The following is a 27917-nucleotide window of genomic DNA, read 5'->3' as shown; positions in this document are numbered from 1 at the left end:
TTGCAAGGCAAGAGGATCTGAGTCGAACCATGAACCAAAGAACCACAAACCATTAACTGAAGTTAGCCCCAAGTGAACTCTCCCACTCTCCCAAAGCTTGACGTTGAAACCCCTTGCTATGAGGCGACGGGAGTGGCAATATGCCCTCCATCGCCTGCAGCACAAGGCGTTACAAAGAAAAAGAAAGTTTGGAGTCTTTGGAAGACCGATGGGTCTATGAGACTGAAAGAAAACCTGATACAAACCACAGTAAGGGTGGAGCTACTAAACAAGCATCATCACCCGTGCTGAGTCCTAAATCTGATCATACATAGTCAAATACATCTGGGTGTGACAATGAAAAGGAAAAAGACTGGACTGGAGCTGAATCCTCCGTATATCATGTCGCCCTGGCTGGTGCGTAGCCGGTGATGGGATGTTGGCCTCTGTCAAGGGGTGCCGTGCGTCTCGGTCTTCTGGAGGAGGCTCGACTCAAGACCAGAGCCACCGTGACTCCCGTGGGACGTGTCGCGGGTCTAAACAGTGACGGTAGGTCTCCTAGAGTGATCTGTGTGTCCCCTCGATGCCTCGTGTGTTGTGTTGCGGTCGTCGGGTCGGGGTCTTTGTCATGTTTGCGCTTAGAGACTGAATGATCAATATCACTCGATGGGAAGAACTCTGTGATCCTGCTCTGAGCGGTGTCTGGTGGTGTGGCCAAGCCCCGTCGCCTGAGTAAGTCCTCTCTGTGTCGGACCCCCTCGTGAATGAAGGCCGCGAGGCATCTCTCATCTGGGTAGGAGAGGAATTTGGAAAGGGGCCCGGAGCCGTCTTTGAAGAGAGAGTGGTAGCGACCTCGGATCTCGCAGTACACTGGGCACTTGATAATAAAATGCTCCTCTGACTCAATCTCCTAACAGTCACACAATGTGCATATGCGATGCTCCCTAGGGATCCCCTCTCCTCTGACGCTCTCTATGCAGAGGCGGTGTGATGATATCCGAAACTGTCCGATGGAGATCCGTAGTGAGTGAGGCATGTGTAGCTCAGTGTACCCCGGTGGTGTGATGAATTCCTCAGTGATCTCTGCAGAAGCTCAGCTTCACTGGAAGCTCCCTCGGCTCCAACCAAGTCCTAAAGCTGTGTAGCTGCAGGAGATCCTCTCGAATGACTTGGTTGGTGTGTGGCCCGATCGGGATGGTGGGTGGGAGTACCGGGGGGGCGGGTGAGAGTACAGGGGGGGCATCCAAACTGTACTGAAAAGGAGGTATGCTATTGATGTGAAACCCCAGTCTCACAAACCATTTGTGAGTCCGTGCATACCAGCCTCACTCGTCTCCCTCTGTTGCCAACCTCATGGAGGAATCGAGAGCCAACCGTGGCAACCTCTATCTCCCTGATGTGCAGTCCCCATATGATCTAACGCGGTGTAGATATGTGATGGTCTGAAAGGCTGCATCTTTTTGGAGTGGAGAAGCACCAAACTCAGCGTGAATGATATGATGATCATCCGTGAGACCATAAGGATCTATAGGTGCTCCGGTGTCCACTCTATATTTGACATGTCAGGCCCCCAACAAGGGCTGCCATACATACCGGCCGGTTAGACCAAGGAGTCGAAGAGAAGAGCCTTGGTCCGAGGGTCCTGGTAGTGGAAGTGGAAGCACTGTCTCTCTAGCCAAGCCAGTGAGGTGTATCCCCTGCTTAGTCTAGCCTACATCGCTGGTCTCATCATGAAGATCGGGCCAGAGAAGATGACCTCCAAGTAAGTGTATGAGGATACGATCTCAACTGCTGACCCACCGAAAGTGAACTGCTCCCAGTGCATGGCTGCTCGAGAGGTGTTAAAGATCATGACCTTGGTCTTGCCAAGGTTGACCTCCAAATCATGGGATAAACAAAAAGACTGTAGTGCATCCAGGTGTCACTAGAGGCCCTTTGGTGTGGACGAGAAGAGTGCCACATCATATGCATAAAGAAGAATACTGATGATGATCCTTGCAAGTGAGGAACCGGTCCCTCCAGAAGCCCCCATGAAAGTCTCAAGCTCGTCGATGTAGAGGCCAAACAGGGTTGGTGATAAGGGACAACCCTGTTTGACCCCTATGGTGCTCAAGATCTCATCTGTCCAACCTGCACCTCTCCGAACTCGGCCTGAGACTCTCTCATAAAGTGCCATGACTGCCTAGATGATCTCCTGGTCAAATCCTAGTGTTGTAGGCGTGTGATGAGTCGGAGCTCGAGGTACTATGTCAAAGGCTTTGTGGAAATCCACAAAGCAGCAATATACCCACTCCTTCCGTGATCTGGCCTCCTCTATGACACTCCAGAGTGTGAGTATGTGATCCATAGTATCATTGTCTCGCCTGAAACCGGCCTGACCCTCTGCTCTGAGCCCTCTCATCTCTCCGGACTGGTTGACCGACGCATCCAATACTGCTGCATAGATCTTGGACATGACATGTCTAATCATGATAGTCCTGTAGTTACTCCAGTCCATGGGATCCCCTGCCTTGTGGATGGGGGTGGTGGTGTTGAGTGTCCAAGTGCGGGGGAAGCCAAGGCAAACAGTGCCATTGAATAGTTTTGCTAGGATCGGGGCTAACTTGTCGATCCCATATGCGATAAACTCAGTGCATAGCCCATTGTGGTCCTTAGCTCCGGCCATTGTGCAGTTTCAATGTCGTGTCCTTGACTCCCCCTCTGGTGAACAACGTGCAAGTGGTGGGGCGAGGTGTGTGTGAGATTTGGAGTAGGCTGGTGTGGGACATCATAAAGATAGCATGCATATATGTGCGAAACTCTCGTGTCGGTGAGGGGTGGTGGAGACCTACGCTCAAGGAATCTCTGCCAAGATTCCTTAAGAGTTGTTGCTATACAAGATGTTTAGCAGCTCCTCCTCATTTTGACGAAGAAATGCTTGCTTCTTCTGACGTACGAGACGTCGGTACTTGTGTACCGTGTCTAGTGTGTTCGGAAGGTGACACGTGGTTTCAAGTCGGAGTTGTTGGCGAGAAGCCTTGCACTCCGCATCATAGCAGTTCTTGCAGGGTACAGAACCGAGAGATGGTGGTCTAGTGGACCGGGTGGTGTGGGGAAAGACTTGGAGGACAACCTCGTGGAGTGTGCGACTAATGAGGGCAGCACGGTCCTCTATGAGTGGTATGTGATCGATGTAGGTTAGGAGTCTATTTAGGCGTCCAGAGTAGGCAGGGGAGAGGCTGTGATCAAAGTGTATGTCGTGGTAGGTGTCGTGCGTCATATGTGGTGTGTGTGGTGTGGCTAAGCGTAAGGTGGCAATAGTGAAGAATAGGTATGTGTGATCAGCTCCTGTAGAGAGGGGTGCTACGGTGAAGTCGGTGATACGTGAGGTGAAGGTAGGGGATCCCATGATGTAATCTAGTGCCCCCCCCATGTGGGAAGCAAGTAAAACCACCTGAGGAGAGCCATAGGTCAAGCCCGTTGTAGATGATGAGATCATGCATCCTACCCAGGTCAAGGAGCGCATGTCCATATGGTGTAACAGACCCGTGTCGGTCCGATGAGATCCTGGTCATACCTTCTCCGTCTAGGTCCATGTTTGGTAGCATGATAGAGTCGTCTCGGAAGTCCAGGAAGGGTGCCTGACATGTGCTCGTCCTGGTGTTGAAGTCCCCAACAAGGAGAACTTTTCTGCGAGCTGAAAGGTCTTGGATATCCGGATGTAAGGGTGCATATGGCGATGTCTCACCCTCCTCTCGCGCAACTCTTTCGAAGTGGGATGTGTCTGGCGGGAAGTAGCATATTGTTATGAAAAGGTCACGAGCGGCCGTGCGTCGGATCCGTATCCACATGAATCGGGAGTGTGCGTCCTTCCTCTCAACGGAGATGGCTCCAGTGAGGGAAGACCTGTACAATATTGCGACCCCGCGTGATCCTCGAACTCCTCTTGTATCCCTCGTCTCATCCCTGAAGGCTAACTCCCATGTGTAGCCACTGACTATCGGTAGTGGACGCGTTGGGCTCTGGTGTGTCTCCGTGTAAAAGACTATGTCTTGTCATGTGTAAGATTCCGAGAAGTTCCCTGGGTCTGACCATAAGGTACCATTATAGTTCCAAATGGTGCAGGCTAGGGTCTTGGAAACCTGAGTCTCATAGGCCCCGTCTCCCTAGGGAGCACGGGTGGGAGCCCAACGGTCAACAACCTACCATCTCGGACCACGGCCCATTTCCCCTCCTTGCGGGCAACATCCCGCTGCCGGAGAAGAACTCGTCGCTCCTCAATCTGTAGTGGTGTCAAATCCTCATCCATGGACAGGGTGGGATGCTCTTGTAGAGCGGCTTGACGTCGGAGTGTCGGTAGTCGAGCATGTGAATCTCTGAAGCGGACGACTAGGGGTTCCTCTCGGTTGGGGTCTCTCCCAACACGCCATGATTCCTCTATGCCGTGGTCGGGGATCCCCATGGTGGTGGTCACGAAGGCGATCGGCTCCTCCATGGGCATCGTTGTGGTGTTGGTGTGGTCTCGCGTGATCCCTCGTATTCGGATGTTGAGGGCCTTCTAATCCCTGTGCTGCTGCTCTTGTGTGGCGGCTGAAACGGTTTGCCTTTGCAGGCTTCCGTTTCTGCACGTCCACCCATCTAGTCGTCTCTACTATGGCCGACTATATCGTGGCTATCTGTGCCTCCATCTCTGTGACTGGGTCCCTCCAGCGCTGCTCTCAAGGTCCCGAGCTCCTCTCGAAGCTGTGTGATGTCGTGTTTGAGCCCCTGGATAAGGGTGCCCGACTCGTGTATAATGCGGGCCTGCTCCTGGGTGTAGCGGGCCTGCTCATGAGCGTAATGTTTGAGATCTGCCTGACGGGCCCAAATGCTGTGTATCTCAACCAATAGGGAGTCCCAAGGATCTGGTGGGGGCCTGAGATATCTTGGTCCGGGTGGGAACTGGATCTCGAGAGGGGCTGGAGTGAAGGTGGGCTGCTGAGGCTGTATTGAGGGTGGGGACAATGTGATCTGGTTGTAGGAGTGGTGTGTAGGAGTAGCGAGGCGATGAGGCGATGAAGGGTGGCTGACTGAGAGGTATAGGGGATATGAGGGAGAAGTATTGTGAAGCCGTGGTTGATGGGGCTACTGGGGAGGAGGCCTGTGATGATGATGTAGGAGAGGGACATGTGGCGTAGATGATGAGGCAGATCCGGATGATGGTGGCGAAGTGGTGGTGGTAATCATAGTGGTCTAGGTTGTGGTGAGCGGCATGGGCTTCGGGTGGGCCCCTTTCTTCTGGGCCGCGGTGCTGTCCATTGTCAAACCGCCCTGCCTCTCCGCCCTGCCTCTCCACCCTCTCCCCCTCCTGCTCTGCCCCTCCCGCTCTGCTAGCTTGCCTCCCTCGCTGCCCTCGCTACCTCTCGCTGCCCCTCCGCCCCCTCGCTTTGCCCCTCCGCCCCTCGCTGCCCCTTTGCCCTGCTTCCTTGCTGTCCCTCGCTGCCCCTCCGCCGTGCCCTCTCGCTGCCCCTCCTGCGCTGCTCCTGTTTTGCCCCCTCCACCTACAGCTCCGCCTTCCTGCAACCCCTCCTTTGCCTGCTGCTGCCTTCCCCATAATGAATGGCAAAGGGGGATGAGGACAGGGGACTAGGCGGGAGACCCTTCGGTCCAAATTTACATATGCGAGGAGATGGGGAAGGGGAACAGTGACAACGGGAAAACACAAAAGCAACTCAGCCGGGAGGACTTCAACAAATGCAGCAACTGGAGCGGTTTGATAGTGGACAGCACCTCGGCCCAGAAGAAAGGGGCCCACCCGAATCCCATGCCGCTCACCACATCCTTGACCTCTATGGTTACTACCACTATTTCACCACCATCATCCGCCTCATCATCTACGCCACCTCTCTCCTCCCCCTCTCCTGCATCATCATCACAGGTATCCTCTCCAGTAGCCCCATCACTAGCCCCACCGGCCACGGCTCCATAGTACTTTTCCCTCGTATCCCCTCTACCACTCAGTCAGCCACCATTCATCACCTCGTCCGGCCTCGCTACTCCTACATACCACTCGCCCGCCTAGATCACACTGTCCCCACCCTCAGTACAACCTCAGCAGCCCACCTTCATTCCAACCCCTCTCGAGATCCAGTTCCCACTTGGACCAGGATATCTTAGGCCCCCACCAGATGCTTGGGACTCCCTAATGGCTGAGATACACAGCATCCGGGCCCGTTAGGCAGAACTGACACATTACACTCAGGAGCAGGCTCGATACACCCAGGAGCAGGCCCGCATTATACACGAGCAAGGCACCCTTATCCAGGGGCTCAGACACGGCATCACACAGCTTCAAGAGGAGCTCGGGACCCTGAGAGCAGTGCCTGGAGAGACTCGAGTCACAGAGATGGAGGCACAGATAGCCACGATACAGTTAGCTATAGCAGAGACGACTAGGTGGGTGGACGTGGCGAAACGAGAGCCCTCAAAGGCAACCGTTTCAGTCGCCATATAGGAGCAGCAGTAGAGGGCTTCGAAGGCCCTCAACATCCGGATACGAGGGAGCAAACGAGACAACACTAGCACCACTACGATGCCCATGGAGGAGGCAATCACCTTTGTGACCACCAGTATGGGGATCTCCGACCATGGCATAGAGGGAGCATGGCGTGTTGGGAGAGACCCCAACCGAGAGCAGCCCCTAGTCATTCGCTTCAGAGATTCACATGCTCGACTAGCGACACTCCGATGTCGAGCTGCTCTACAGGAGCATCCCTTGTCCATGAATGAGGATTTGACACCACTACAGATTGAGGAGCGACGAGTTCTTCTCCAGCAGCGGGATGCTGTCCGCAAGGAGGAAAAAAGGGCTGTGGTCCGAGATGGTAGGTTGTTAACCGGCACCCGTCGGGCTCCCACCCGTACTCCCTAGGGGAACGGGGCCTATGAGACTCAGGTTTTCGAGACCCTAGCCTGCACCATTTGGAAGTGTAATGGTACCTTATGGTCAGACCCAGGGAACTTCTCGAAATCTTACACACGACGAGACATAGTCTTTTACACGGAGAGACACCAGAGCCTAGCGCGTCCACTACCGATAGCAGTGGCTACACATGGGAGTCGCCCTCAGGGATGAGACGAGGGATACAGGAGGAGTTCGAGGATCTCAGGCGGGGTCGCAGTATTGTACATGTTTTCGCTCGTTGGAGCCATCTCCATTGAGAGGAAGGACGCACACTCCCGATTCATGTGGATCCGGATCTGACGCACAGCCACTCGTGACCTTTTCATAGCAATATGCTACTTCCGCTAGACACATCCCACTTCGCCAGAGTGGCACGAGAGGAGAGTGAGACATCGCCATAACAGTGTTGTCCCTTATCACCAACCCTGTTTGGCCTCTACATCGATGAGCTTGAGACTTTCATGGGTGCTTTCGGAGGGACCGGTTGCTCACTTGCCGGGATCATCATCAGGATTCTTCTTTATGTAGATGACGTGGCACTCTTGTCGTCCACATCCGAGGGGCTCCAGCGACACCTGGATGCATTGCAGGCTTTTTGTTTATCCCATGATTTGGAGGTCAACCTTGGCAAGACCAAGGTCATGATCTTTAACACCTCTTGAGCAAGCATGCAACGGAAGCAGTCACTTTTGGTGGGTCACCAGTTGAGATCGTATCCTCATACAATTACTTGGTGGTCATCTTCTCTGGTCAATCTTCACGATGAGACCAGTGATGCAGGCCAGATTGAGTAGGTTATATGCCTCATTGGCTCGGCTAGAGAGACAGTGCTTCCACTGCCACTTCCAGCACCCTCGGACCAAGGCTCTTCTCTTCGACTCCTTGGTCCGACCAGCCGGTATGTATGGAAGCCCTTGTTGGGGACCTGACATGTCAGAGATAGAGTGGACACGGGTGGAGTGCCTGCAGATCCTCATGCTCTTACGGATGATCCGGGGGAAACCATCTGTACCACATCACATCATTCAGGCCGAATTTGGTTCTTCTCCACTCCAGCTAGATGCAGCCTTTCAGACCATCACATGCCTACACCGGGTTAGATCATATGGGGACTGCACATCAGGGAGACAGACGTTGTCATGGTTGGCTCTCGATTCCTCCATGAGGTTGGCAATAGAGGGAGACAAGTGATGCTGGTATGCACGGACTCATAGATGGTATGTGAGACTAGGGTTTCACATCGATAGGATTCCTCCTTTTGTGTATAGTTTAGATCCCCCTTCGGTATTGCCACCCACCATCCCGATCATGCCACACACCAATCAGGTCATTCGAGAGGATCTCCTGCAGCTACACAGCTTTAGGACCTTGTTGGAGCCGAGGGAGCTTCCAGTGAAGCTGAGTTTCTACAGAGATTACTGTCTTCGTATTTCGGAGGAGGGATTCATCACACCACCGGGGTACACTGAGCTTCATATGCCTCACTCACTAGGGAGCATCGCATATGTATATTGTGCGACTGTCAGGAGGTTGAGTCGGAGGAGCATTTTATTTTCAGGTGCCCAGTGTACTACGATCTCCGAGGTCGCTACCACTGTCTCTTCAAAGACGGCTCTGGGCTCCTTTCCAGTTTCCTCTCTTACCTTGATCAGAGATGGGTTGCGGCCTTCATTCACGAGGGGGTCCGACACGGATAGTACTTACTGAAGCGAGGGGGCTTGGCCACACCATCAGACACCTCTCAGAGTAGGATCACAGAGTTCTTCCCATCGAGTGACATTGATCGTTCAGTCTCTAGCCGCAGATGTGACAGAGACCCCAACCCGACGATGGGAGCACAACACATGAGATATCGAGGGGACACACAGATCACTCTGGGGGACCTCGCGTCATTGTTTAGACCCGGGATACATCCCACGGGAGTGACGGTGGCTCTCGTCTTGCGTCGAGCCTCCTCCAGGAGACCGAGACGCGTGGCACCCATTGAGGGACGTCACCGGCTATGCACTAGCCAGGGCGACATGACATACGGAGGATTCCGCTCCGCTCCAATCTTTTTTCTTTTCATTGTCACATCCATATGTATTTGATTATGTATGATCAGACTTAGGATTCAGCATGGTTGATGATGCTCGTTTTACTAGCTCCATCCTTATTGTGATTTGTATCAGGTTTTCTTTCAGTCTCATAGAGCCATCGGTCTTCCGAAGACTAATAAAATTTCTTCCTTTCTTTCTCCCTCAGCCTCCGCCCTCCCCTCAGCCAGCTCCTACCTCCCTCCCCCGCCACTCCTTCCCCCGCCTCTTCTCACCCTCTCCCTCTCCCTCTCCCTCTCCCCCCCCCCCCTTTCCCCTCCCTCACTCCCCCCGCCCTCTACCCCCGGCTCTCAGCCCCCTACCCCCACCCCCTATCCCTGTATCCTTACCCCTCCTCTCAGCCCCTTCCCCCGCCGCCTTTCCCTCACCTCTCAGCCCCCCTTTCTTGCCGCCTACACCCGCCCCCTTTAGCTCCCTACTCCCACTCTACTTCTCCTACCCCAGCCCCCTTTTCGCCTCCCCTTCAGTCCCCTAGCCCTACCCGCGCCCCCGTTCCCCGCCTCCTTCCCTCCCTCCCTTGTCCTCTCCCGGGCCTCCGTCTCTCTTTCCCCCCTCTCCCTTACCCCTTACCCCTTCCCTCTCCCTTCTTCTTCCTACCCTCCCCCTACACTCTCCTCTCGTGAGCCCTCTCCTCTCACCTCACATAGCCGTAAAGATTGTTGGACGTATTTGCATTGGTTTGGATCAGCCTTTTCCGCCCTGATTGACGAATGGCTTCCTTTCAGTCAATCCTTGTCCTCTTCCACCGGCCTCGAGACAAGTAATCTTTTCTAAAGATGAGTTCATTGCTTCTTATGAGAGAGTTCTTTCGAGTTTCCATCCATTGTTCTTTCCTGTGAGAAACATTACTTTCTAGTGTGAGAGATTTGGTTGAGAGAGCTTTCCTTCATGCTGTTTTAGAAAGTAAGGTTTCCTTGAGACGTTGACATCAAAGCAACCACCCAACCCGTCCACTGTTCAACACTTCCCACAACAGACGCCTCTCCACGCATGTCAACGAACTTTTGCCCCAGGCCAATAGGCAGACAATGACTCTACAGTAGCAGTAGTAGCTATTGGTGGCTCCTACGACAAAGGCAAAGCTCACAGGAGGCTCGAATGCCGCCTTCATATGCGACGCCAGCCCAAACTCGAGTGCCTAGTGGCAGCTCTCACAGCACGGCCATCGCTCACCGGCTTCTGCAGCACACCAACAAGAGTCTCCAACGACCCTCTTGGACTCACGACAGCACCGACGGGCGACACTAGCAACAGCCTCAAACGCCTGACCTCCACGACGAGGTGCTCGCAGAGTGAACTCTTGGATCCTGCAACTCTGCTGACGGAATCTTCAAAGATTCCGTCGAAATCAAAAGATTTCAGCACTCCGCAACTTGACTCGTGGCACAGCCATCCAATCCTATTACAAGGGTTACCACACACCAAGGTGGGTCTGAGGGTTGACACGTGTTAGTCCCTATCTGCCACGTGACAGACCTTATTTGCCACATCACCTAGGGTTACCTAACCCTAGGTAGACGTAACTGCACCCGGTGCCACGTCATTAGCACAGGTTCAGTGCCACGTCAGTTGCATCAAAACTTGACACGTGGCATGCTATCCTCTCCAAGTGCCACGTCAGGTTAGTTTATCTGCCACGTGGCAGTTGTTTGCCACGTCAGCACTGCCATTTCATCAGTGCCCAGTCAGTAGCCACCTCGTCAGTGCCATGTGGCACTTTGACCCCTTGCGAGGCACATTGACCCTTTGTAAGCACACACAGTCCATTGCATGTGAGCACAAGTGCCATCTCACACAGTGCTCCATAGGCACTTTCCCTTACAAGCACAGTTCTTCATTTCTGCATGTGACTCCACTTGCCACATCATCATTGTGCATTTTCACTCTTTTTTGCTTCTCCACCTAGATCAAGCCGTATCTCTTGATTTAGGAGGAATTTGAGGGAGCTACAAAAACGTGAAACCATCGATTTTTCGTGCTCTACGCGCTCGTCACATCACGCGCACATTTCGGCGCAAGTATTACTCACTTTTGAGCCTCGCCACTTCTTACATGCACATGAGTCTTTACATCGACGCATCTTACCCAGCACATAAAAAGAATTAAAAAAATGAAATTATTTGCTGTTCTTTCATCGATTGACGGTTGGTTTAGATCTAGATCAGAGTAGACTAGATCGCCATAGAGGAGACACTTTGAATTTCTCCAAGTTGCCAATCTAAGCCATGCCCGAAATTCTTGACTAGTTCCTACTCGGAGTCAATCCCTACGTTCACATACGGTTTTACCTCATCACATTACCTAAAACCTGACGTTCATCAGTTCAATGAGTAGACTTCAGAATGTTCAGAGGCATTGCCAATTGATCAATGGGCAGATAGCACATGATTTGATTTGATACACACATGCCATCATTGTAAATCCTACTTGGCTATTTCATGGCATTGTGCACTTTATTTCAGCCTTGTAAAGCCTCTTCGCTATTCATGGCATCATTTGCCACAAGACTTGTAATTCTGATTGGATTATATATTGCAGTTCTACCTTCACCGATAATTCAGATTTCACTTGCCACAGTCAGTGTTTTGTAGTTGATTCAGACAGTGATTTTTCACGACACTTTGAGTACATTTCTTGCACCATGTCTATGACTAGCAACCTCAATCTGGAGGCATCTGCTAAGCTAGACAACTCCAATTATGGCACATGGAAATACCGAATGGTGACCATTCTTGTACTTCAGGACAAATGGGAGTATGTCAATGGATTTACACCTAGACCATTGGATGATCCAACCAGAAGTAGCTCTACTTCACCTGTTGTTAGAGCACTAGCAGCGGGATCTCCAGCTACATAAACAGTTTTTGGACCTGTAGCAGATCCTACCATTGTCCGAGATCAGGCAGGATGGGATAAGAAAGATCTACTCTATGAACAATAGACTAGATCGCCATAGAGGAGACACTTTGAATTTCTCCAAGTTGCCAATCTAAGCCATGTCCAAAATTCCTGACTAGTTCCTACTCGGAGTCAGTCCCTATGTTCACATACGGTTTTACCTCATCACATTACCTAAAACCTGACGTTCATCAGTTCAATGAGTAGACTTCAGAGTGTTCAGAGGCATTGCCAATTGATTAGCACATGATTTGATTTGACACACACATGATTTGATTTGACACATGATTTGATTTGACACACACATGCCATCATTGTAAATCCTACTTGGCTATTTTACGGCATTGTGCACTTCATTTCAGTCTTATAAAGCCTCTTGGCTATTCATGGCATCATTTGCCACAAGACTTGTAATTCTGATTGGATTATATATTGCAGTTCTACCTTCACCGATAGTTCAGATTGCACTTGCCACAGTCAGTGTTTTGTAGTTGATTCAAACAGTGATTTTTCACGACACTTCGAGTATATTTCTTGCACCATGTCTATGACTAGCAACCTCAATTCGGAGGCATCTTCCAAGCTAGACAACTCCAATTACGGCACATGGAAATACTGATTTGATTTGACACACACATGCCATCATTGTAAATCCTACTTGGCAGATAGCACATGATTTGATTTGACACACACATGCCATCATTGTAAATCCTACTTGGCTATTTTACGGCATTGTGCACTTCATTTCAGTCTTATAAAGCCTCTTGGCTATTCATGGCATCATTTGCCACAAGACTTGTAATTCTGATTGGATTATATATTGCAGTTCTACCTTCACCGAATCCAGTTCAAGGGACATGCATTATCCCTATGAACAATTTCACTGGTACGAAAGGATTGGTGAAAGATGTACTCTATGTTCCGAAGCTCAGCAAGAACCTTTTGTTAGTAGGTTAAGTGACGGAATACAACTACGGAGTCATCTTCGACGGAGATGAATGCACTATGAGAGACAAATCGAGAAGATTTTAGCAAGTAGTAAAAGGTGTCAAGGAAGGACGCTTATACAGAATGCTAGCTATAGTACGAGATATTCATGCCATGTCAGCTCAGCCGCAACAGATGCCACTATCCGTAAAATGGCATAAGAGATATGGTCATGTCAATTTCAAGAGCTTGTTAGATCTCAGGAAGAGCGGAAAAGGCCCACCAATGCTTGGATTCAGGAGCGCCTTGTTGGAGCAAGGGCTCATTTGCAGATATTGCTTGATTAGAGAGCAGAGTATCCCTTTCATGCCTAGGAGTCACTCTAGACACACATGGGGGGTAGAGTCAATAAAAACTTCTTCTGTACTCTTGGCTCCTGACATAGTAGAAAGAGTGTTTCATAGCTCATTCACTCGGACATGATTTTGTAGACAGATCTAGATGACTTACTACGCATAGCTTAAGGTTATTGTGCCTCCCTTCTTACAGCAGAGACTAGAGATGATGCTAGACATATTATTTGGCAGACTATTTCCATGTTGGTGAAACCGGATATGCAAGTCTCTTTGGATGCATCTCTCACCAACGCAGAGGTTTGGACTGCCCTCTTGGCTGTTCACAAGGGCAAGTGCCCAAGTTCAGATGGACTTTCTCCCTCTCTCTTTATTGCTTTTTGGATATGATTGGGGATCATATTACCTCAGCCTTGCATGGCGTTTGCAACTCGGGTGAGATGCCTGGCTCACTTGTGGAGGGTCTCATTCGTCTTATCCCAAAGGGAGGTTGCAGAAATTTAGTGTCCCAATGGAGGCCTATCACACTCCTGGGCACGTGTTAAAAAATCCTGGCCAAAGTAATCAGCCTACTTTTGCAGCCCTTACTTCCCGATCTTATTCATGACACACAGACTGATTTTATGCATGGCAGAAGCATCTTTGATAATATCTTCTCATTAAGGGACGCTTCACAGTGGGCCATGCATAGTGGCCAGAGTCTGGCCATTCTATACCTGGACTTTGAGAAAGCTTATGACAGAGTAGATTGGGGATTTCTGGAGGGCACCCTTCTTCGTTTTGGTTTTACAGATGCATGGATCAGAGGGGTTTTCTCTTTATACAGGTCAGTCCACAATTAGGTGCTTATTGGTGCTGTAAAGGGAGATAGTTTTGAGATCTCCAGATCAGTCCTCCAAGGATGTCCCCTTGCTCCCTTTTTCTTAAAATTTGTGGCTGAAGCTAAGAGTATCTATATTAGATCTTGAGCTGATATAGCTTTGAGACAAGAAGTGGAGCTTCTGGATAGCGAGCTGGCAGATGACACTGCTGTTTTTTTGGATGCCATGCCATACTACATAGACACTCACTTGTTTGAGGACAGCTGTGGAGGCGCATATTAATTGGGATAAATCCAATGGCTTTGGGATCAGTGATAACGAGGACACTCCGGTTTGGGGAAGAGACATAGGTTTCACTTGGATTGAAAGGGGTGTTCGTGTCAAATACTTGGGATGCCAGGTTGGCTTGGGCTTTTCTCCGACACAATAGTTTGCTCAGGTGTTGGAGATTATAAAGAGAAAGTTCCTTTTTTTGGGGCTCTGCAAAGCGTGACCTTGCCTCTAGAGTAGTCGTGGTCAATCAGGTCCTTTTGGCCACGGCATGGTTTGTGTGTTCTTGCTAGTGTCATTCAAGGGGTTGCATCACTCAGCTTAAGAGCCCGATAAGAAATTTTATATGGGGTTGACTTAATGGCACAGATGATGTTACAGCCAGAGTTGCTTGGAAGACTCTCATTCTCCCCACTTCGGAAGGGGTCTCAATACAATTGATCCAGACTTATAGTGTAGGGCCTTGCTCTGCAAGATGGTTGCGAGGGGACTGGATAGGAGCCGTGGAAGGAAATTATTCACAGAATACAGTCATGCACTTCAGCCCCCGTCTCAGATCTCCTTCCTGCCCTCTTATGGCAGCTATCCAGAAAGCATGGGTCAGCTTCAGAGACTCTTCAAAGGGTTTCTCCTTCCGGTGAAGAGATTGATAGGCAACCACTCATATGGAACAACAACATTCTGGATGAGCATGGTAGACCACTGGGTGCCTCTCATTACATGCAACTGTCCAGTTGGGAGAGGGGACCTGCCTCCACTGTAGGTGTCTGTAAAGATTTCAAAAAGTTTTCAGAGGATAGGAAAGCTTATATGATGATTTCAGAAGGAGTGTAGGTAAAATTTAGCAGATCGATGCAGCCTTTCCATTGGATTGGATGGAGACGGATGACTTGCCTCCACTGTGGGTGCCTGGAAAGCTTCCACAAAGCTTCCAGAGGATAGGGAAGCTCAGATGATTAGTCATCTCAGAGGGAGTGTAGGCAGAATTTAGCAGATTGATGCAGCTTTTCTAGTGGATTGGATGGAGACAGATGACATGCCTATCACTTGCTCCACTTGGATGTACGCATTCTCTCTAGTACGGGCATTCCACTTTAGGTTATTGTAGTTTGAGATGGACATGAGGATGCCCTAGTTTTTGATGTGCTTTCAGGAGGCAGGCTGGCTAGATCTTCAGATCATATGTTGCTAGAGAGAGTATTTCATCCGGTCAGGATTGGAGGCTATGTAGAGATTGGTTCCGACTTACAATGGTGCTTGGATCCTGGCCCTCTTCTCATTTCCGTGGGATCTTGGAGACTAAGGATTTACGGAGGCGTACCCGTAAAGTTCTTGCAATGGGACTTAGGAGAGTGGGAGTGGATTGACGAAGGGCACCGAGAGAGGAGCCTCCCCTTCTTTCGTTAGAGGTTCGTAATGCCAGGAGATTTCAGCTCAGCTGTAGAGATTGGAGGCTCTCTAGAGCTCTTGATTGGGATGCCTTTCATATTTTCGTTGATCTGCAGAAAAACTTTTGGAGGAGACTCTGAAAATCCCACATGAATAGAAAAATCACTCTATTTCCTAGATTTTCATTCATGGTGGGATTGCAGTGAACCTATGGAGATCTAGGTTTGGGGCTGATCCCACTTGCCCTTGTTGCCATGTTGCTGTGGAGACTATTTAGCATTGTTTATGGGATTGCAGACAGCCCAGGCAAGGGTTACATGGAAGGGGGTTGCCAGGATTATCAATTCTTTTGCACATTTCCCCTTCTTCATGACTTGGGGTTCCGTTAGGTGGTTTTTCCCTTCGGAGCCTTAGGTTGTTTTTGAGAGGCATGACTCATCATGGCCTATAGCTATCAGACAATACTTGATTGAGACATGTTGTTTGTATGATGTTCGTGCCTCACCCTTCAGGCCGTGCATACCTCGGAAGACTCTTCTTGGGAGATACTAGCGAGTATATTAGCTTGGCATATATGGAGAGCCAGGTGCACAGAGGCATTGGATGGATCCCAGGTTCACCTCTCTTTGACTATGGCCATTATATGGACATACACTATACATACGTGATGGCCATCTGGACGGGCATGCAGGGGTCCTCTTGAGCAGCAGCTTTTGCTAGGAGGGTTGCTTTCCTTAGGGAATGGAGGGACTCCCCAGTCTTCCACTTGGTTGAGATGGCATTTTCAGCCTCAACCTTGGTTTTTTTATACCTCTTTTGAGGAGTTTTTTTCATGCATGACATGATGTATTAGCACATTGAGCTTGCTCTTACGGGTTTTATCCATGCTTAATGGAAGTCTATTTTTGCAAAAATATAAAATAAAAAATCGTAAGGCTGATCCACATACACCTCCTCCTCTAGGTTTCTGTTAAAAAATGCAGATTTCATGTCCATTTGAAAGATGGACCATCCATGATGGCCAGCCAAGGTTTCTACTGTCCGAATGGTCACCATCCAAGCTGTAGGAGCAAATTTCTCATCAAAGTTGAGACCCTCTGCTTGAGCAGTCAAAATTTTCCCGATGTAATGATTGCCTTATTGGCATACAATAAGACACAATTTGTCAAAACTTGCAGTTCTAAACATCCGTAGTGCTTGACACATGTCAATACATGAGCAATTCTTTCCTCAGGGCAGTCTTTGTGCTGCATCTTTGTGCATCAGACTGTCCACAATTTGTCTTGAGATCTACCTGCAACTTGCCATATGTCACCTACGCACAAATTTTTTGCTCTGATCTAGATTTACGACCACGACACTGACTTTGGCTTGGAGTTATTTTAATGGTGGTTGTAGCTACTCCTAATTAAACAAAATAAAATGTATCTACCTTAATTGGCTGGATCATGTGAGACCCACGTTGGAATCCCATAATTATTCATATATTTTGCATTAAGGGGTCCTGTTTCTTAATTTATGTTCCTAGCATGCCATCGGGTAGGTTTAAAACCAGCCCGGTGGTTAGGACAACATGTTGTTGTAGTGTAATGAGATTAGTGCAGTGGTTAGAACCTTTTGGAACCACTGCACTGGTTCTATTTTTGTGTAGGTTGTAGTTAATTCTAAACCACTCATCACTGATTCTCTCCAATAGTGCATTCACAAACCTTTTCTCAGCATTAGACAGGCAGTATGCTTGAGCAATCCTCTCAATGTACTGCCATCCATTAGAAAGGATGCATTGAAGTATGCAAAGGATGAATAGGGTGCACGTGATGGTCTTGGAGACACCAATGTGAGATACTACAGAGCTATGTCTGTTCTGCGGTTCGGCCAGCGTGAGCACGTCCTATAGAGGCAAGCTAATCGTACATATCTGCCAACTTTTAAGCCTAATGCTAACAATAATAACTTGTTGTAGGGGTATAGTCAAAACAGTATCATGCTCCATTCCATCTGATTTTGCTGCTTAAATAAAACTCTCACAATTATTTTCAAGTCATGAAGTTTCCACGCCCTAGCCTTGGTCAACTTCTGCTAACATGGTAACCTACGAGGATGGGGTTTGAATCATACATCTAAGGATGACCTCTTGTTTGAAACTTTGTGCTCAAATCATCTGTGCTCTTTTATGCTTCATTAATCTATCAAACTGTTTACCTTCTGTAGTCTGGTTCTTCTTTTTGTTAATTTTCACTTTGCATCTGATGTGAACTATATGCCATATGACTTGAAGAAAAAACAGGTAATGTATATAAAACATGTGGTTCATCGTTGTAAGGTGAGGTTAGGGTCTTGCTTCTTACCATTGAGTGGTGTTTAATGGATGCTTAATGCTTTGCTTTTAGTGTACAGAAAATTGCTACATGATCACACAAAGGCCTGCTAAGCACATTTTATTCTACTAAAATGAAAAATTTCCCCAAATTTTTGTGTTTCCTATGATATCATGTGCCTCTTGACCCCCCCAAAGAAAATTAGTACTCTTATGCCTCCAAAGCTTAATGGATCTGAGGCATCTACCATATTTGCCTCATGTCAAAAGCGTGTAACATTTGGTACAACCTTGCATGGCTGGACTGTAGCATACTCCCTTTGTCTAAATTTTAGTCAGTCTTTTTGAATTTTTTGATGTATGCTTAGATATAATTGAAAATTGTTCTAGATTTGCTGTAAGCTGTCATGATTTGGAGTTTGATGCTTTTTCCTTGAAGAAACTGACCCTTGCAGTGTTACGCATCTCATTATTGAAGTGGCAGAGCCATCAGATACGATCATTGCTGAGCCAATTGAAAATGAGGCTAAAATACTTGTCAAAGATGGGATTGAGGATAAAGTTGTCGCACTTATGCGGAAATTGCTCAATACTGAACAGCCACTACATTTGGTATTTACACTTTTTCATTATTTTCTCTCTAGAGAGTGTATTGTATTTTAGTATGGTGCAAACTTAGAGCACTAATAAGACTAAATAGTTCTTATGCTTGCTGCTACTATTTGAGTCTCGAGACGAAGCATGCTAAAAATGATGGTTTTTGGACGTTCAATCTGCCTTCCTTCCTTTGTTTGGTGTACATAATGGCTTGCATCTCTTTAGCTTAGGCATGTGAAGAGGGACAAGATTCCAAGGGTAATAAGCATGAACTCACTCAAAATAGTAGAGACTTCTTATGGCAGCATTGACCGAGAGAACAAGAGCAACTGTTGCAAAGTGTGAGAGGCGCCATCTATCCAAGCATCTTTGTCAATGTAGTGAAAGGCTGCAGATGCCCATTCATGCACAGATAGACAGATTTTACGTTGATGATTGGACACTGGACAGAGGTGGTTCAATATGCATTGCACCAGGAGTTTCTACCTTGGATTGTTTTCCAATGGTTATGTTGATTTTTTGAGACTCACTTGAGACACTGCTCTGCCAGTATTAGGATTCCAAATGCATTTATGCAGAGGAGGGCCTTATGCAGGATATGTTGCAGATTTGGGTGTCTCATTTGCAGGATGAGTGGGGTCTCCTTTACTCATGGTAGAAGCCCTTTCTGGTATTAGTGATTTCTCTCATACTGTTGCTAGCACTAAAAGAGCTAAGATTTTTAGACAGGAGATTAGCCAAAGATAATAGTTAGCAGCCCTGCAGAGGGAAGAGCAGAAACGGCCCATAGATGCTTGGATTTAGGAGTGCCTTGTTGCTGTTCTACGAGGATTGTATACATTGTATACAAGAGTAGTATATGCGGAATTTGAGGTCAGAAGCCATATTTTCAGACTTGCAGGACGCCTCATGTCAAGATTATCTTGAAATTAAATTGTACAGTGGCTTGTTGTGGTTTCAAGACAAAATTATTTGATTTTAGACTCGCAATATAGAATGTTGGTGTTGGGGGGTATTGGATAGCATGGCATGAAAAGTGTAAAACTGGCCACTAGTGTGATAATAATGTTGTTCAGTTTGAAGGGGTCGTCTTTGCCATCTCACAAGAGGTGCTCGCCCTTGCATGTGACCAAAGACTTGGAAGCCATTAGAAGCTACCTACTCATGACATGTAGTTAAGGCAGTTTTAGAGAGTGTTGGAAAGTATGCAGTTGCTGATTTGGAGCTTTGAGAATAGAGTATGCCTTTCATCCTAGAGAGTCATTTTGAAAACAAATGGAGGGTAGAGTTAATAAACACTTTTTCTCTATGCATGGCCCGAGGCATGGTAGAGAAAGTTGTTCTCAATTCATTGGCTCAAACGGGGTTCTTTGTTATATCGTGATGTTCCCTTACGCATAGCTATAGATTTTTATGCATCCCTCCTCTTAGCAGATCCTGACACACTTGCTAGAGACGATGCCAGATGTAGAGTTTGGCAGGAAATTACAGGTTTGGTGAAACCAAATGTGAGAGATTTACTTGATGCATGTTTCACAAATCTGGAATTTAGGACTACACGTCTTACCCTCCCCAAGGGCAAGTGCCCGGGGTTAGATGGGTTCTTAATCACTTTTTGGGATATGATTTGGGACCATGTTACCTCAGCATCGCAGGGCATTTGGAACTCTAGTATTATGCGTGATTCATTTACAGAGGGTCTCATTTATCTTATCTCCGGCGTTGCATAAATTGAATTTGTCAATAGGGGCCAATTACCCTCTTGGACACTTTTTATAAGATCTTGGCCAAAGCCATTAGTTTGCGCTTGCAACCCATCTTTCAAGACATAATGCATGAACGCAGATGGGCTTCGTTTGTGGCGATAGCATAGCATATTTGATAATATATTTTCATTTTGGGAGGCTTGACATTGGGCTATACAAAGTGGCAAAAGGCTTGCAATTCTACTATTAGATTTCAAGTAAACTTACGACACCGTAGATTAGGATTTTTTGGAGGGTAGTCTTCAACACTTTGGATTTGAGGGATTTCCTCCTTGTACAGATCAGCCCACAGCCTTGTACTTATTGGAGGGGAAAGGGGAGAGAGGTTTTAGATTTCTAGATCAATTCGCTGGGGATGCCCTCTTGCCCCTTGCCTGTATTTATTTGTGCTTGAAGCAATGAGCAGATTTTTGAGATCTCAGGTAGATGTCGTTGTGCTGAGAATTTCCTTGAGACACAATGAGGAGCTCTTGGATAGTGACCTGGCTAATGATACTGCTGTTTTTTTGGATGCCACTCAATAGACCTTCTGTTCTTTCAAGGCAGCCTTGGATTTATTTTGTTTGGCAGCAGGTGCACATGTTAATTGTAATAAATCCAATGGGTTTTGGATTAGTGACCAGGACACTCTAGGTTTGGGGGCTGATTTCGGTGTCACTTGGACTTAGAGGGGTGTTTCTGTTAGATATTTAGGCTGCTAGGTTAGTATGGGCATCTCTCATTCGCAGCAATTTGCAGTAGTGTTTGGACAGTGTCAGGAGGAAGCTCCTTTTGGGGAGAGCTCCCGTCTCCTTCCTCTCAGCCCCCCCCCTCTCCGCCTCCTCCGCTCAGCCTCTCCTTCTCTCCGTCCGTACCTCCATACAGCCTCACCGGTAGCTCTCTGTCCGTACAGCCTCTCCCGCACAACCCCCTCCATCCGTACCATACAGCCCGTCCGTACCTCCGTCCGTCATCGTCTATACCACCTCCGTACTTCCCCCGTCAACACCTCTCCATCTCTCCATACCTCTCGTTCGTAGCTAGTCCTAGTCCTCCCTAACCCCGAGTTGGGCTAAACCCCCAACCCAACCCAGGGATAGGTTAAGCCAGGGGGTTCATCATACAGCCAACTATGGATTGGCCTACCCTCTCCTCCAAGTCCCCCTCAACTCCCTCAACTCCTTCAACATCCTTCAGGGCTCGGTACTCTACAGTTGCAGCCATGACACCTTCTCCATATGCACGGAATTACCAACAACAAGGCTCAAAACGATCCAGCCTCGGGCAATAGGATCAGATTTTTTATCTACAGTAGGCAGTGAGAGAGCTACAATTGGAGCTTGTAGAAGTAAAGGCCCGACTTCACATCGTGGAAGGGCTTGGTAAGCAGGCGGTAATTGATGAGGCTGTCAAATCTTGTAAGGATTCCCCCCCTACCCCGCAGCTAGTCTCTACAGTCAAAGATCTTGTTCACACTGAAGTACAAACTGCTAAGAAGAAAGTGATTAAGGAAGTGGACAACAAAGCAGGTAAGTCTGATATTGAAGCAGAGATTAAAGAACACGAAGCTAAGATTAAAATAGGGGGACTCCCAGAAGATTGGTACAAAAAGATGGACACATATAGTGAAATATTGACAAAGATCAAATCAAGCTTGCCCAACATTGAATGGGTGGATGATGATGAGCAGGATGATCACGACTCCAGGTCGGCTTCTATTTTGCACTATAGAGGTCATCCAATCCTTACACTGAAGCCAAAAGATATGCGGATCAAGCTTCTTCGACAATCTTACAAGCTGAAGGGCACCAAAGTATGAATAGCAGAGGAGCTTACACAAACTCAACTCAAGATTAAGGCAACTGAATTAGCTAAAGTTAGGGCTGCCAGAAAGGATGGAAAATGGGCAGTTTACCGTGAAGGCGTAGCACTAATCAGAGAGTTTAAATCAAAACCAAAAGACTCTCAGTCTTAAACTGATGTATGGCTGTTTACTCTTCCAGAATATCATGAAGGTACTTTAAATATTAGGGGTTGCTTTTTGCACTCCTTGGGAGCTGCCATGTGCCCTCCTTAAAGCAGATGTACTAGAGGGTTTCTTGCTGTCCCATAGACCTTTTGGTCTCCAGTGGACGTTAATAGACTTTCTTTCTTTCTTTCTTTCGGTTAAACTTAATCCTTCTTATAGGGTGGTGGTTGTCAACCAAGTGTTGCTAGCCATGGAATGGTTTGTTTGCTCTTGTTGGTGCCATTCTAAGGGCTACATCAGTCAGCTCAAATGGCCGATAGGAATTTTCTTTATTCGATGCATATAACCTTGTATCCCTTCTTTAGGTGGAGATCGGGTAGACAATACCTGGTGGATTTTTACTTCAGCCCATCTTAGATCTCCTTTCTCTCCTCTTATGGCAACAATACCTGGAGGGCTGACTGGCCTGCACCGGCCACATGCCCTATGAGAGCGCTACTGCACAACCTCTAGGGGCTGACCACCATGCCCTATCCTGCCCGACTAAGTAAGCCTAGGTGGCTGACCCACAAGTCGGCCCACCTTTGCCCATAAAGGGGTTCATAGGGGTGGCTACAACAGGTGATGGCTATTCGATACACTTGTGAGGCCATGAATCCATGCTAGGGAAGTGACCTGTCTCACGGCGACCGATTGACGAAGATTTAAAGGCTACAAGTGATTATGGATCCATGATGATTTGAAGTAAGCCATTGGTCCCTCAACAGATTATATAGGCAGGGTGTGATATGACACCACTCCAGATTGATGCTATGTTCCAAGGGGTTAGATATCTTCAGAGGTTTTGGGACTTGCCTAGCTTGAGACTACCATGGTCATCTAGATCATTAGCCACGGGAGGGGATATCACGGCTTGGTATGCACACATATCCAGATGGTTTGCCAGTCAGAGTTTATACGTCATGGACTTCGGGGGATCATGACTTCCCCACCAAGATCGAGTTCTACCATGACCACTTCTTAGGAGTATTAGAGGATGGAGTGATTATCAGACCCCAGTACGGAGAGGATACATGGTTTCACACACATTGAAGATCACCATTAGACAGATGCTAGTCTCGTCCCATTAGCTAAGGATTGAGGGAGGGAGAGCCATAGGCACACCTAGAGAGCAGCGGATGTGCAGGTTATGCACATTATGAAAGGTGGAGACAGAGGATTACTTTCCATGTACTTTGCCCAATCTACTATGAGATCCGAGGACGGTGCCATTCTCTCTTTTATGAGGCGTGGTTTTGGGACTCTCCCGACTGATCCAGTTTCGTGGCTAGGTTTGCATTGGCCTCTAGTTGATGGAGATAGGGCGCCATAGAGAGATCCTAGTGCAGCAGATTATACAACAGGAGGTGACAGTGCCTTGGGACACAATGATACATCGGACACAATGACATGTTACAGATTCTATGCATTCGGTGGGGTAGAGGAGGAGATAGTGGACATGAGAGCAAAGTGGATCAGCGAGAAGAGATGATGCGGATCGGTTGAGCTAGAGACACAGAGACCCCACACGATGCAGATGTTGACCAGAGGATGAACAATGGAGGTTCAGCCCATCTCAGCCCTTCTTAGAGGGGACTATCCGAGCCGAGGTTTCACTTTTGATATGGCCCACTGGATACAAAGATCACGGAGACCACGCCTCCCACCATAGTGACAAACAACTCGATGGATACAGATAGAAGACATCTTGGCATCCCATCGGAAAGCCACCATGGCACCGTATATGTACTTTTTGAGCAATAGTTTTGAGTGTGAGAGTTTTTGAGATATTAACATAGCACTCAACAAGAGCCTTAGCGGGCCTCACTTCACAAGGATTGTATGAGTCACTCTTTGATTGTACTTTGTCTCATAGGCCCTCGAGGCCTCCCGTAGATGTTAGTATATCTTTCCTTTTTTCTTTCTCTGGTATGGAATAAATGTCCATAACCGTCCATCGAAAAGCGAAGGCCTCTTACAAGAACTCTTCTCTGTGTGTGTGTGTGTGTTGACCACTGCTGTCCGATCATGTGGTAAATGGAAATCTCCAAGATGGGATGGCCTTACAGTGGAATTTTTTCTTGCATACTGGGATCTTCTCAAGCCCATTTTGCTGCGTATGATCAATTATGCCTGGGAACAGCAACATATGCCAGTTTCTTCGAAAAAAGGGCTAGTAAAGCTTCTTCCCAAAAAGCAGATTTGTGAATCATTGGCTGATTGGAGACCCATTACTCTTATGCCTGTCATTTATAAAATCATCACCAAAATGATGGTTGATCGTATTAAAGGACACTTGCATGATGGTTTACATCCTGCACAATATGGTTTTGTTCCTCGCAGGAATATCACTGATAATATCGCAAATGCTTATGTTGGAATTGAGTATGCCAAATATACAGAGCAGGATGTACTTTTACTGCAAGGTTATATTGCCAAGGTGTTTGATACTATTCAATGGGACTTTATCTCTCAGACAATGCATGCTTTGGGATTTGGGTAGAAATTGCAGCATATCATATATTGGCTTTATAGTGACAGTCAAGGTGCTTGTATTCTTTCTGGGCATATCTCTGAAGCATGGATTCTTCGTTGTTCGGTGCGTCAAGGCTGTCCACTTAGTGCGCTCCTGTATGCTATAGCCACGCACCCCATGCTTTAGTATATGGATCATCTCGTAGCTATGGATAAGCTACATGGTTTGGAAATCCATGAGAGTAAACCATTGCTTGCTCAAGCTTATGCAGATGATTCTTTTTTCACTCCCCGCAATACAGAGCAGGGTCTTTCTGAGCTGATGCAAGCTCTTTCTTTATATGGTTTGGCTGTTGGGCTTCATGTAAATTTTCAAAAATCAGAATGGTTGCCTTTGCATTCCAAGGAATGGCACTCTCTTTTATGGCCTGGAGAAATCATCCCACCTACTCAATTGGTTCGTCATCTTGGCTATCCTTTGAGTTGGACACTTTCTCCTTGTCAACAATCTGATTGGATTCTCGCAGCTCTCAAGAAAAAGTTGGAGTACTGGAAATTGGCGACTTGGCCTTTGCATGTTCGTCTTCGAATTGTGTAATCTATTCTGATGGCATATATCCAATTCTACTTGCCTCTTATTATGTTTAGTAAGGCTGATCTTGCCTCTTTTATGTTTGAGGTGTTGGAAATCTTTTGGTGCTCTTGCCATGGAAAAAAAAGCTTGCGTTTGCTTTTGGTACAACAGCTTTGTTCTCCAAAGATGCATGGAGGTTTTAATATTCTTAATATACATCTACACATTCTTGTCCATAAGGGGAAACTCATGCTGCAGTTTTTGCAAGATTCTCAACCATGGGCTGCCATGATTCGTCATTTAATCTTGCATGTTGAATCTCCAGCTTTTGTGCATTGGTAGCTTTTCTAGTGGGAGGTTCTTTTTTTTTTTTTTTGGGGGCAAAAAGGAGACTCTTTTTTTTTTTTGGGGGCAAAAAGGAGACTTCTATTAAGTAAGAAAGAAACTCGCTAGAGCAAGCTCTGTGCGGAAATACACAATGCTAAGCATGTAATGAAAACACCTCAGAGGAATGAGGTAGAAAGAAACCAAGGCTGAGGCTGAAAATGCCAAGTCAACTGTGTAGAAGTCTTAGCAAAGAAGGGAGAGTCTCTCCAATCTTCTAGAAAAGTAACTCTCCTGGAGGAGGCTGATCGAGATGATCCCTGCATGGGTGCCCGAATGGCCATCAGAGTGTGTACCGTATCTGTCCAAGTACTGGCCAAGATCTGAGAAGGGTGAACCTGAGAACCCTCTAGAGCCTCGGTGCATCTGGCTCTCCAAATGTGCCATGCTGCAATGCTAGCTAAGATCTCCCATGGAGAATTAACTGAGGAATGAGCAGCTCTAAAGAGAGTTGCCGGAACATCCTCTAGAGAGCACGACTCCACAAGATGTCGGATGTGAAGAGCCAAAGAGGAGTCAAGTCTCTCATAGAAGACCTGGGGCCCTGAAAGAGTGAGCCAAGCCACTGATCCCCATGTCATGAAGAAGGGTAGGCGAACAAAAGTGCTAAAAAGTCTTGCAATACCCTTCCATATGATTCTCGCCTGTCTGCAATCCCAAAGGCAGTGCTGTATTGTCTCCAAAGCAGAAAGGCAACGAGGGTAAGAAGGGTCAGCTCCGAACCTAGATCTCCATTGGTTCACTGCTATCCCGATTTTTCTATTCCGGTGGGATTTCCAGAGCCTTTGTCAAAAAATTTTCTGCAAGTCAACAGAAATCTGAAAGTTCTCCCAATGATGAGCTCTGGTAGGCCTCCAACCCCTTCAGCTGAGCTGGAATTTCCTGGCATTACTGACCGTGTAACGAAAGAAGGGGATGCCCTTCTCTCCGTGCCCTTCATCTATCCATTCCCATTCCCCAGGGTCCCACTGCAAAAACTTAATTGGGACACCTCCATAGAGCCACAGCCTCCATGAGCCTAGGGCGATGAGAAGCGGGTTAGGATCCAAGTACCACTGTGAGAGAGAGCCATGCTCCATGAAGCCCACTATCCTGACTGGCTGAAACGGTACCTCCAACAAGATATCATCTGTGGATCTGGACAACCTGCCCCCCGAAGAAACATCAAAGACTAAGGCATCCTCATGAGTGTCATGAAAAGCAATCACCTGTAAAGGAACTCCCAATCTAGAAAAAGCCCCCATCCAGGTGGAGCAAGTAATAGGCATATCATCTGTGCCCACCCAATCCAAGGGCAAGGCTGCATCAATCTGTTGGACTCTCCCTGCACTCCCTCTGAGATTAAGAACCAACTGGGCCTGTCGATCTACAGAAAGCTTCCTGAAGGCTTTCCATGCTCCCACAGTAGATGTAGAGTCCCTCTCCCATCTTGGCCAGTGTATGTAAGGAGAAGCTCCAAGTGGTCTGCCATGCTCATCCAAAATGGTGTCGTTCCACATGATAGGCTGCCTTTCAATCTCTTCACGGGTGGAAGGGGGAATCCTGCGAAGAGTACTCCTGAAGCTGGCCCATGCTTTCAGGATAGCAACCATAAGAGGGGAAGAGGGAGATCTGAGGTGGGCTGTGGTGAAAACCCATTTGGTACTGTGTGTCCAATCCTCTCCAGAGGTGGGTGTGCGAGACTGTATGCATCTGATAAAGAAATCCTTCCAAGGCTCTTGCCGTGGCATAAGTCCTCTCACAACGACCTTGCAGAGTAGGGCTCTGCACTGTAGATCCGGGTCGATGATATTCAAACTTCTTTCTCTTGTTGGAAGAATCACGGTCTCCCAAGCCACCCTGGCTGTAACATCAGTTGTGCCATCTAAACCACTCCATAAAAAGTTTCGTACGGGCCTCTTAAGCTGATTGATACAATCCCTAGCGTGGCACCAACAAGAGCAGACAAACCATGCTGTGGCTAGAAGAACCTGGTTAACCACCACCACCCTGGAAGCCAAGTCAAGTTTGGCGGAGCTCCAGAAAACGAGCTTTCTTCTGATACTCTCCAACACCGGAGCAAACTGTTTTGAAGGAGAGCTGCCCACCCCAACCTGGCAGCCCAAATATTTGACGGAGACGCCCCTCTGTACCCAAGTGAAGCCAATATCATTACCCCAATC

General features: G+C 47.8%; 1 protein-coding gene across 3 annotated transcripts in view; it reads left to right on the top strand.

Annotated features, from left to right (window-relative positions):
- Positions 1-27917, top strand: part of LOC147888265 (nucleoporin (DUF3414)) — a 268450-nt gene that overhangs the window by 48722 nt on the left and 191811 nt on the right. For 2 of the 3 annotated variants that reach the window (XM_087393148.1, XM_087393146.1), the window contains exon 5: positions 18451-18584. In XM_087393148.1, the coding sequence (XP_087249274.1) occupies positions 18451-18584 (134 nt within the window). The remainder of the gene's footprint in view (positions 1-18450; positions 18585-27917) is intronic. The other variant, XM_087393147.1, reaches the window with a different exon arrangement.

The sequence above is a fragment of the Dipteris shenzhenensis genome, chromosome 22 (genome assembly GCF_047967505.1).
Source record: "Dipteris shenzhenensis isolate YYH24624 ecotype China chromosome 22, Dip_SZ_1.0, whole genome shotgun sequence".
Taxonomy (NCBI): Eukaryota; Viridiplantae; Streptophyta; class Polypodiopsida; order Gleicheniales; family Dipteridaceae; genus Dipteris; species Dipteris shenzhenensis.
The sequence above is the reverse complement of the archived record's forward strand: the minus strand, read 5'-3'. Positions and strand labels throughout refer to the sequence as shown.